The sequence below is a fragment of the Trichosurus vulpecula genome, chromosome 8, assembly GCF_011100635.1.
Source record: "Trichosurus vulpecula isolate mTriVul1 chromosome 8, mTriVul1.pri, whole genome shotgun sequence".
NCBI lineage: Eukaryota > Metazoa > Chordata > Mammalia > Diprotodontia > Phalangeridae > Trichosurus > Trichosurus vulpecula.
Window position 1 is genome coordinate 239083969 of NC_050580.1, and position 12790 is coordinate 239096758.

The 12790-nt window shown below is 37.9% G+C and overlaps 1 protein-coding gene across 1 annotated transcript in view; it reads left to right on the top strand.

The window, feature by feature from the left end:
• Positions 1-12790, top strand: part of TSHR (thyroid stimulating hormone receptor) — a 184230-nt gene that overhangs the window by 104937 nt on the left and 66503 nt on the right. Inside the window, exon 3 of the mRNA XM_036735664.1 lies at positions 7331-7405. Within this exon, the coding sequence (XP_036591559.1) occupies positions 7331-7405 (75 nt within the window). The remainder of the gene's footprint in view (positions 1-7330; positions 7406-12790) is intronic.

Below are 12790 nucleotides of genomic sequence, written 5' to 3' on the forward strand. Positions count from 1 at the left end.
GAGAGACCTTAGACTGGATCTCCCAAATTTTCTGTGTTAATGGAAATCGGCACCTGCTCAGTGACCTATAATTTTTAAGACATTTTTGGGAGGTGGGGCTGAGAGGTGAAGTGATTTTCCCAGAGTTATATAGTCAGGATGCTTCAGGACTGAGATTTAAACCCTGGTCTTCCTGACTCTCTATCCACTGTGCAACACTGCCTCTCATGATGTCTTAGAAAAATAATTTGAAGGACATAAAGAGAACTGATTTTTCTTCCTTTCTAGAGGGATTAATATAAGAATCTCCAGCATCACCTGATTTGGAATTCTCTACTCTAAACTATACCAGGGATATATGTTGTACCACATTGTCTTTACTAGAGAACTACAAAGCTCCTGAAGGAGCTATCTGTCAATCAATGAAAAAGGATTTGTTGGGCCTTGACTATGTATCAGGCTCTGTACTAAGTGCTGAGAATTTCAAGAAAGGCAAAAACATGGTCCCTGCCCTCCAAGAGCTTACATTCTAATTGGGAAGACAACATGTAAATAACTAGACATATACAAGACTATACAGAGTAGATAAGAGGTAGCTCAAAGCGGGGAAGCACTAGCAATTGGGGGGACAAGAAAAGCTTCCAGATGAAGATAAGATTTGATCTGAGACTTAAAGGAAGTCAGGGAAACTAAGACACAGAGGTGAAAAGAGAGAGCATTTCAGGCATGGTTTGGGGGTGGGGGGAATAGCCATTGCAAAGATACAGAGTTGGTCACAGCTAGATCAAAGGGTGTGGCAAGGGGAATTACATGTAAGAAGACTGGAAATGAGGGGAATAGGCCAGGTTATGTAAAGCTTGAAATGCCAAAGAGAGGGCATTATATTTGGTCCTGAAGGTAACAGGGAGCCATTGGAGCCTGAGATGCCTATGGGACATCCAGTTCCAAGTATACAAAAGGTGCTTGGTGATGTGGGACTGGAGCTCAGGAGAGAGAGTAGGGTTAGATAACCAAAGCTGAGAATCATATGCGTGAAGGTGCGTATGGAACTCATGGGCACCGATGAGACCAAGAAGGACACCTAGTGTTTGTTGAACTGGTACATTGGTTCTCTGTTCTTTGGGAATATGATGGTGTTCTATAGTTATGCCTACTGACAGTACTTTTGAGAATCATAGAATAAAAGATCAGAGCTAGGAGAAACCTTTCGGTTCAGCTAGTTCAACACCCTTAATCTTATAGATTAAAAAAAGAAGCAGCGTAGAGAGGTAAAGTGAATTGCTTTAAAGCGGAACAGAGTAAGTGATAGAACTGGAATTTGAACTTAAGGCCTCTGACTCCAAATCTAGTGTTCTTTCCACTCTATTGGGATGCTGAACAAGATGCTTTAGCAGTGAAAGGTTAGAGCTAAGGATGATGCGCAAAGCTAGGGAGACAAGTTTTTACTCTTTAAAAGGAAACTGTACTACTTCCATTCTTCTAATTTTTTTGTTTTTGTTTTTTTTGGAGGGGGAGAGCAGGGCAATTGGGGTTAAGAATCACACAAGGTCACACAGCTAGTAAGTGTTTCAAGTGTCTGAAGTCGGATTTGAACTCAGGTCCTCCTGACTCCAGGGCCAGTGCTCTATTCACTGTGCCACCTAGCTGCCCCTATTCTCTTAATTTTTAACTCCATAGATAGTGGATAGAGAGCCACCTTTGGAGGCAGGAAGAAATTGGTTCAAGTCCTGTCCCTGACACATGGGCTGTTTGACCCTGGGCAAAGTCGCTTAACCCTGGGTAATTATCTCAAACCATAAGCTGTGTGTAGAACAGATGGCCCTCTACATTGGTAAAGAGATTTTCTTCACCGGGAGTTCTCTATTCCAATTAAGTGATAGCTCTGGTCCAAAAAACCTCACAAACTTAACCCTATCCATACACAGTGAAATTACTTTCTTTTATTTTTTTTTTTAATGCAATTTATTTATTTAACATATGTGGTTTTCAGCATTGATTTTCACAACAGTTTGGATTACAAATTTTCTCCCCATTTCTGCCCTCCCCCCCCACTCCAAGATGGCGTATATTCTGGTTGCCCTGTTCCCCAGTCAGCCCTCCCCTCTATCACCCCCCTCCCCTCTCATCCCCTTTTCCCTTCCTTTCTTGTAGGGCAAGATAAATTTCTACGCCCCATTGCCTGTGTATCTTATTTTTTAGTTGCATACAAAAGTTTTTTTGTTTTTGAACATCTGATTTTAAAACTTTGAGTTCCAAATTCCCTTCCCTCTTCCCTTCCCACCCACCCTCCCTAAGAAGTTGAGCAATTCAACCTAGGCCACACATGTATTATTATGTATAACCCTTCCACAATATTCATGTTGTGAAAGGCTAACTACATTTTGCTCCTTCCCAACCCATCCCGCTTTATTGAATTTTCTTCCTTGACCCTGTCCCCTTTCCAAAGTGTTTGTTTTGATTACCTCCACCCCCATCTGCCCTCCACTCCATCATCCCCCTGCCTTTTATTTTTTTTTTTTATCTTCCTCCCTCTTCTTTCCTGTGGGGTAAGATACCCAACTGAGTATGTATGGTATTCCCCCTCAGGCCAAATCTGATGAGAGCAAGGTTCACTCATTCCCCCCTCACCTGCCCACTCCCCTCCTCTCCTAGGACTGCTTCCTCTTGCCACCTTTATGGGAGATAATCCACCCCATTCTATCTCTCCCTATCTCCCTCTCTCAGTAAGTTACTCTCTCATCCCTTAATTTCATTTTATTTCTTTTAGCTATCTTCCCTTCATCCTCAACTCACCCTGTGTCTGCTCTCTCTCTTTTACATATATATATATATATACACATACATACACATACATACATATACACATAGATACATGCATACATACACATTCACTTATATATATACATAAACATATATATATATGCATATATATATATGCACATTCCCTTCAACTACCCTAATACTGAGGTCTCATGAATCATACTCATCATCTTTCCATGTAGGAATGTAAACAAAACAGTTCAACTTTAGTATGTCCCTTGCAATTTCCGTTTCTTGATTACCTTTTCATGCTTCTCTTGATTCTTGTGTTTGAAAGTCAAATTTTCTATTCAGTTCTGGTCTTTTCACTGAGAAAGCTTGAAAGTCCTCCATTTTATTGAAAGTCCATATTTTGCCTTGGAACATGATACTTAGTTTTGCTGGGTAGGTGATTCTAGGTTTTAATCCTAGCTCCATTGACCTCCGGAATATCGCATTCCAAGCCCTTCGATCTCTTAATGTAGAAGCTGCCAGATCTTGGGTTATTCTGATTGGGTTTCCACAATATTCAAATTGTTTCTTTCTGGCTGCTTGCAGTATTTTCTCCTTGATCTGGGAGCTCTGGAATTTGGCAACAATATTCCTAGGAGATTTCTTTTTGGGATCTATTTGCGGAGGCGATCGATGGAATCTTTCAATTTCTATTTTGCCCTGTGGCTCTAGAATATCAGGGCAGTTCTCCTTGATAATTTCCTGAAAGATGGTATCTAGGCTCTTTTTTTGATCATGGCTTTCAGGTAGTCCAATAATTTTTAAATTCTCTCTCCTGGATCTATTTTCCAGGTCAGTGGTTTTTCCAAGGAGATATTTCACATTGTCTTCCATTTTTTCATTCCTCTGGCTCTGTTTTATAATATCCTGATTTCTCATAAAGTCACTAGCTTCCACTTGCTCCAATCTAATTTTTAAAGTAGTATTTTCTTCAGTGGTCTTTTGGACCTCCTTTTCCATTTGGCTAATTCTGCCTTTCAAGGAATTCTTCTCCTCATTGGCTTTTTGGAGCTCTTTTGCCATTTGAGTTAGTCTATTTTGTAAGGTGTTGTTTTCTTCAGTGTATTTTTCAGTATTTTTTTGGGTCTCCTTTAGCAAGTCATTGACTTGTTTTTCATAGTTTTCTCGCATCCTTCTTATTTCTCTTCCCAATTTTTCCTCTACTTCTCTAACTTGCTTTTCCAAATCCTTTTTGAGTTCTTCTATGGTCTGGGGCCAGTTCATGTTTTTCTTGGAGGCTTTGGTTGTAGGCTCTATGACTTTGCTGTCTTCTTTAGGCTGTATGTTTTGGTCTTCTTTGTCACCAAAGAAAGAATCCAAAGTCTGAGACTGAATCTGGGCGCGTTTTCGCGTCCTGGCCATATTCCCAACCAACTAACTTGACCCTTGAGTTTTTCAGTGGGGTATGACTGCTTGTAGATTACAGAGTTCTATGTTCTACGTTTGGGGGGGAGGTGCCAGCTCTGTCAGAGCCGCACTCCTCCTTCCCCAAGGACCCCCAGTCCAGACTGGGCTCAGATCTTCGGCAGGCTGTGCACCCCTGCTGTGATCCGCCACTTAATTCCCCCCACCAGGTGGGCCTGGAGCCGGAAGTAACAACAGCTGTAGCTGCCCCACCTCCGCTGCCCCCGGGGCTGGAAGCCGAACCGCGATCTCCTTCCACTCCCGCAGCTTTTCCCACTAACCTTCTCCGCAGTCTTTGGTGTTTGTGGGTCGAGGGGTCTGGTAACTGCTCACGTATTCAGGGCGCTAGGGCCCCCTCCGCCCGGCTTCTGGACTGGATCGTCCACGCCGCTCAGGCTGGGCTCTGCTCCACTCCGTTCCCAGCTCCCAGCTCCGTGTGGAATAGACCTCACCCAGAGACCATCCAGGCTGTCCTGGGCTGGAGCCCTACTTCCCTCTGCTGTTCTGTGGGTTCTGCCGTTCTAGAATTGGTTCAGAGCCATTTTTATAGGTTTTTGGAGGGACTCGGGTACGGAGCTCACTCTAGTCCGTGCTTACCAGCCGCCATCTTGGCTCCGCCCCCCCCAATTACTTTCTTTTAATGTCTCTCCTTTCCTTGAGGCATGTCCCCTGACTAACCACATGATGTTTAATTCTAAAGTATGCTATAATATTGTCATCCCATCCCAGTCCAAAGGACTCTAGGTCAAGAGACCTGGTAAATTAAAGGATGATTGGTTAAAGCATAAGGCAATTCAAAAAGGAAATTAGAGCATCATTAGTGGAATCAGTACTGAGCAGCATGAAAAGAATTCAAAAAACAGGCAGCTAGTGCTCCACTTACATTTCATCTGTGGAACTGTTCTTCAGGCAGGTCAAATTGAGGCTGTAACACCATTCGCTAGAGGTCACATTTCTAGAGTTTCAAAGAAATCCCTCTCATTAGAAAACAATCATCTGGTTTGTTGCATAAGTCATTTTCACTGCAAAAGGGAATTTGAGAAGACTTTTTGAATCATCATCATTAACTTTCATTTTATTGACAAGATGATTTAGATATTTGTTCCTTGATGCTAAAAACTTGAAGTTTTTACTTTTCTTAACCCCTGTCCGTGCCCCCCCCCTCCTTTTTTGACAGTGTTCTTTAAAGACAATCTGTACTCTTCTTGAGGAGGGATATTAGATTAGATTAGATCCCTTGCTAAGTCCCTCAGGAAGTCACTTCACTTTTCCCTGCCTCAGTTTCCTCATCTATAAAATGAAGGGATTAGGCTCAGTGCTCTCTAAGGCCCTTTTCAGCTCTAAATCAATGATCCTAAATCAAGAAGAGGTGGTTGCAGAGCATGTAACAAGAGCTATTCTTGCAATTGTCATTTTTCTTCATTTTATTTATTCTTAAGCTCATTCTATCAGACTGAAATAGTGTTAGCATGGCTGCTGTTGTTCGTCCCAACTTGTGGCTTCATTGGTGTTTGGATCTCCCAATGAGGAAATGCCTAGAACAACATACACTGACAACTGTCCTGCAGCTTAGGGAGAGTTGGCCAGGGCACTGGTTGAGTGATTTGTGCACTCTCACAGCCTGTATGTATCAGAGGCGGTACTTGGACTCAAGTTATCCTTATTCCAAGACCATATCTCTGCCAACTAAGACATACTGCCTCTCATTTTAAACATTATGCTCATTATTTTGATTTCCTTTAATAAAGCTTCCTATTTCTCATTGTGATGACTGTTGTGGGGGGGGGAGGGGGGAGTGCAATGTAGTCCAGACGTATGATTTCATTTGTATAGGATACTCTTGGTATAAAAACTGTTCCCATTGATAAAGCTTAACTATTTATTAATAATTTAGAGTCTTAGAGAATTGCCTAAGGGGCACTGAGAGGATGAATGACTTGCCTGGAGAAATACAGCCAATATGTGTCAGAGGTAGGATTTAAACCCAGATCTTCCTAACTTTTTAAGGCCAGTCCTCTATCCGTCAATAATAATACTAGCATTCATACAGCTTTCTAAGATTCACAAAATACTTTACAAATATTATCCCAAGTATCTTCACAACAACTCTGAGAGGAAGATGCTATAATTATCCCCATTTTACAGATGAAGAAACTGAAGGTGAGAGAGGTAAATGATTTGCCCAGGGCCACACAAAAGTGTCTGAGGCTAGATTTGAATTCAGGTCTTCCTGATTCCAGGTCCAGCACTCTATTCATTGTGCCACCTAGCTGCCCAACATATTCTATAATGCTCTTCAGTCTAGATGAAAACTGTTCTAAATTGCTGAAGCCAAAAATCATTTCCCCAGTGGTCAACTTTCTAGTGATGAGTGAACTTGTCTGAACTTTGATAGGTTAGTCCTCAGTGGACAGACATCACAAAGTCTGAACTTGAAGGACCAGCTAGAGCTTACATGGTAGATTTGTAATATCATGTACAATCATTTTTTATTGTACTGTGTTATGGAAATGCTTGTTTTGTTCCGTGAATTGAAAATAAAATAAGTTTTTAAAAAAAGAATATTATGGATATACAAATAAAAGACAACAGCAAGAATTTATCAAAATTCGCCTGTATACAGAGCACTATGCTTAGCAGTAGAGAAAATACAAAGTTAGATAAGACCTGTTCCCTGCCTTCAGGCAGTTTACTCTATAGTAGAGGGATATACGCCAATACAGATAACTGCAATACACAGAATTACATTACATGATGAGTGGGTTTTTTTTTAATTCTATTTTGTTTTCAGGTCCATATTCTTTCCCTTCTCTCCCTTTCCTCTCCCACATACTCTTTCCCATAGAGAAATATTTTAGACAAAGTACTTCATGAGGCCTGAATAAGATCTTGGCATAAGAGATCATGGTATTACTAGGAAAGTGTGTGTGTATGTGCATGTGTGTGTATACATACACACACAAATATATATACACACATGTGCAAACACACACATATATATATATATATATATCCTATATTAAAGTTGTTATAATATGTAGAGTTCTTGACTCATAGGTTACACATAAATTGATAGTATGCTTTTACTTTATAAATACTAATTTCCCTTTTCATCTTATATTTTTGTGGTGTTTAGCTACTTATCCATAGATGTAACTCTACAAAGACTGGAGGCCCATTCATTCTACAATTTGAGTAAGATGACTCATATGTAAGTATAACACAATGGACTACTTGGAGACAAGCCACATCCTTGAATACTTTATAGGGATAATAATGTCTGAAATTATGGTGAGCATCATCAACTTATGCTGTTGGTCAAAGTTCAATCTTTGTTTTATATATGCATGCACACAAACACAATTAATTTAAATACTTCAATATTTCCAGGCTCTTTGACAAAATATAGCACCCATTTCGATTAAAAACACTAGAGAGCATAGGAATAAATGGAGCTTACCTTAAAATGAGAAGTAATATTTATCTGAAACCATAAGCAGGCATTATCTGTAATGGGCATAAGCTAGAAGCCTTCCCAGTACAATCAGAGGTGAAGCAAGGAGGCCCATTATCACCTCTATTATTTCATATTGTACTAGAAACATTAGCTATAGCAATAAGAGAAGTAAAAGAAATTAAAGAAATTAAAATAGGCAATGAAGAAACAAAATTATCATTCTTTGCAGTTGATATGATGTTTTATTCAGAGAACCTTAGAGAATCAACTAAAAAACTACTAGAAATAATTAACAACTTTAGCAAAGTTACAGGATACAAAATAAACTCGCATAAATCATCGGCATTTCTATATATTACTAACAAAGTCCAGCAGCAAAATATAGAGAAATTCCATTTAAAATAACTGTAGACAATATAAAATCCTTGGGAGGGTACCTGCCAAGACAAACCCAGGAAATATATGAACATGACTATAAAACACTTTTCACACAAATAAAGTTAGATCTAAATAGTTAGAAATATATTAATTGCTTATGGGCAGACTGAGCTAATATAATAAAAATGATAATTATACCTAAATTAATCTATTCAGTGCCACACCAATAAAACTATCAAAAATATTGAGCTAGAAAAAAATAATAACAAAATTCATCTGGAAGAACAAAAACTCAAAGATATCAGGAGAATCAATGAAAAAAATGCAAAAGAATGTGGTCTAGCCATACCACATCTCAAACTACATTATAACACGGTAATTATCAAAACAATCTGGTACTGGCTAGGAAATAGAGTGGTGGATCAAAGCAATAGATTTGGTACAAATTACATTATAGCAAACAACCAAAGGAGTCTAGTATATGATAAACACAAAGATCCAAGCTACTAGAACAAAAACTCATTATTTGACAAAAACTGCTAGGAAAACTGGAAAATAGTATCGCAGAAACTAGGTGTAGACCAACATCTCACACTATATACCAAGATAAGGTCAAAAAGGGCATATGATTTACACATAAAGGGTGATACCATAAGCAAATTAATCAAGGAGAGCATGGAATCATTTATCTGTCAGATTTATGGATAAAGGAAGAATTTAGGACCAAAGAAGATATAGAGAGCATTACAAAATGTAAAATAGATGATTTTGATTATATAAAATTCAAAAGATTTTGCATAAGCAAAACTAATGCAAGCAAAATTATAAAGAAAGTAGAAAACTGGGGGAAATTTTTATATTTATCTCTGATAAAAGCCTCATTTCTCAAATATATAGAGAACTGAGTCAAATTTGTAAAAATACAAGTCATTCACCAATTGATAAATGGTCAAAGGATATGAACGGGCAGTTTTCAGACACAGAAATCAAACCTATCTATAGTCATATGGAAAAAATGCTCTAAATCACTATTGATCAGAAAAATTCAAATTAAACAACTCTAAGGTACCACCTTACATCTATCAGAGTGGCTAATATGACAAAAAAAGGAAAATGTTGGATGTTGGAGGGGATGTAGGAAAACTGGAATACTAATGCATTGTTGGTAGAGTTGTATACTGATCCAACCATTCTGGAGATCAATTTGGAACTATGTCTAAAGCAATTTGGAACTATAAAACTGTGCATACCCTTTGATCCAGCAATACCATTGCTAGGTCTATATCCTACAGACATCCAAAAAAGAGAAAAGGACCTATTTGTACAAAAATATTTATAGGAGCTCTTTTTGTGGCACCTAAGAATTGGAAATCAAAGGGATGCTCATCGATTGGAGAATAGCCAGATCAACAAGCTGTGGTATATGATTGTACTGGAATATTATTGTACTATAAGAAAGGAAAAACAGGATACTTTCAGAAAAACATGGACTTACTTGAACCAGGAGAACCTTGTACACAGTAACAGCAATAATGTAAGGTTGATCAGCTGTGAATGACTTAGCTATTCTCAGCAATACAATGATCCAAGACAGTCCCAAAGGACCAATGATGAAGCATACTATCAGGCTCCAGGGAAAGAATTGATATTGATTGACTGAAGCATGCTATTTTTCACTTTCCTTTTTTTCTTTTATTTGAGTCTTCCTGCACAAAATGACTAATATGGAAATGTTTTACGTAATCACAAAAAAAAATGTTTCCAGGCTCTCTGACTTTGTAGGTGAGTATGCTCCTTCAGGACAGAACAAAGCCTTCTTGTATAGTTATAAGGTCTTCATGAGCTGCCGTGGCCAAAAAGGGAATTCTTCACCTGATTGAGAACTGTCCAGCAACTGTCCATACTTCACTAGGTTAGTCCTCTGATCATAGATCTCATTGAAGACCTACACTTAAAGAGTTTCTAGCTTGGTAGGGCCTATCAGAGCTTACACTCCACTGGCAAAACCTTTGAAGATACATGGATACTTCTGCACCACTATGAGTTGTGGAAGCCAATGCACAAAATAATATTTGGGCTTACACATCTAATTTAGCTTTCTTTGGTACTATGCTTCATCTTTATTGCTATGCTACTAAAAATAGCTATATAACACATAGTAAGTTTAACATTTCTTGAAGCAAAATTTTTAGAAATCCAGCAAAGAGATGGTCCCTCTTCCCATAATGCAGAGTATGCTTGGGTAATATAAATACCTATGATTTATTCAAACTTTTATCCACTTACCATTCATAACATGAAATCCTAGACAGCAAGAAATTATTCTCTGGGGCATAATTCCCAACCCAGTTCTCCATGCCTGACCGGCATAATGAGGTTACCAGGACTTTCTTTTTATGGCAGGTTCAAGAGTTATCTAGAAAAAACAAGATTAAATAAAACTCTACATGTTTACTGCTGACATTACAAATAATCTACTGTTTCTGTTTCTATCGCATCTCTTAAAGATCCCACAGGGGAAAATTGTCAATAATTTTTTTTTTAATTTTGAAGTCACAGCCTCAAAAAGCCTTAATTTCCTCATATGTAAAATGAAGGGAGTGAATGTGATGACCTCTAAAGTCTCTTGCAACTCTAAATCTAGGATCATATGAGGTTTTACCACTATTGAGGGTAATTTACTTCTCATAACAATTGAAGTCTGTCAAATGTCAATTACTATCAGAAAAAAAGTGCATTAGGTTAAAAGAGTTTGGAGTACTTTGGGGTCTGAGACAAAAGTTCTGAAACTCTATCATCTATGATATAATCCTTGTTCTATGCCATCAAAAATTGGAGGGAGAAATCACTTTTAACTGGAAGAGGTCCGTGTGTGTGTGTGTGTGTGTGTGTGTGTGTGTGTGTGTGTGTTTGTGTCAGTGAAGGTCTCATAAGGGGGAGGAGGGCAAGGAGGAAATAATTTCAGGAAGCAGGAATGAGCTAAGCAAATGCAGGATCTAAATTGAGGGCACAGACAGGCTTCTTATTGTGACACCCGATACAAAATGTTCCTATAGTGTTTATTAATGTTCCTTTAATGCTTAATTACAAGAATGCTTATAGAATCAAAGAGACGAAAGTTTATTCTGAACAGGCAGTGTCTCCATTGCAAAGAAAACTATCATGGAAAGGGACCCTTTATGAAGTGTGTGCTGGGGTTGGGGAGGTGGTTCTAGAATTTTAACTTAAAACATTTGAATTAGTTTAGTCACTTTAGAGATCACTTTGATTTCCTCTCATTAGAAGCATAGGAGTTAAAGCTGGAAAGGCTATTTAAGTATATTTAGGCCAAATTCCTTATTTTGAAGGTTGGGAAATTGAATCACAAAAAAATGAAGTGACTCGTACAAGGTAACCTATACAAGAAGGAGTAGAGCTGATGTTCAAATCTAAGTGCTTGGACTCCAAATTCATAATCTCATGCTACTTTCTTTACCATTTTTTGAGGTAGCTAGGAGGTTCAGTGGGTAGAACATGGGACCTAGAGTCAGGAAGATCTTCATTCAAATGTGGCCTCAGACACTTCATAGCTGTGTGATTCTGGGCAAGTCACTTAACCTCTGCTTGCCTCAGTTTGCTGAAATGTAAAATGGGGTAATAACAGCACCTACCTCCTAGGGTTTTTGTGAGGCTCAAATGAGATAATAATTGTAAAGTGCTTAGTACAATGCCTGGCATATAGTAAATGCTATATAAATATTAGCTATTTTTTTTGGAGGGGGGAGGTGAGGCAATCAAGGTTAAGTGACTTGCCCAAGGTCACACATCTAGTAAGTGCCAAGTATTTGAACAAAGGTCCTCATGACTCCAGGGCTGGTGCTCTATTCATTGTGCCACCTAGCTGATCCTAATATTAGCTATTATTTGCGACATATTTTATAAAATATTTTCATTTACCTTAGTTGTTTGTTTTTTGCCTTTTCCGAACATTGCTTCAGCTTTTTTTTCCAAACCTCTCGGACTTCAAATTCAAGCAGAACCCATTTTTGTTTTGGTTTTGGTTATTCCTTGGACTATTAACATTTTTTAAACTGTCTGCTGATGTTTTAGTAACTATACTGATGTTTACATGTCAAATGAAGAAAGGCAAATAAAATGAATGTTGTGTAAGAGTAAAGAGCTTACCAGATTTCTTTGGTTTTTTAATTTATTTTGTTCATTTATTTATTTTATTTAATTAATTTAAATTTGATTTTATTTATTAAAATAAAAATATTTTATATTTTTTATTTATTTATTTTATTGGAAAAAATAAGTTCCCAAGGGATGTACAACCCAGATTGGTAACGGCTTAGGTACAGAAGTTTGTGAGTGCAAGAGGGAGGCTTCACCATACTTTGAGCTTGAATCTTTAAAAATTGGGCATTTGTAACTCCTAATTTATGAAACTATGAAAGACCTAATACCATAAAGATTTAATTATATTTGTATGCTGATGAAATAAAAGGCGGCATTGCTCTCAGGAGCAGCTTTAGAATGGAAAAGCACAAATAAATAGGAGATTTATAACTTTTTAAGTCCTTGGTGAAATGAATAAATCATGTCATACAATATAGAAATGTTATGGTTATTGGGGGTAAATAAGTTGTATGTCTTAAAACCAGGGACTAAACTAATTATAGATTCTGGGTTCAGCTGAAGCCTGGCATACAGTAAACACTTAATAAATGTTTATTGACTGATTGACAATTAATATAAAACTTAGTTCCAGTAATTTTTTTA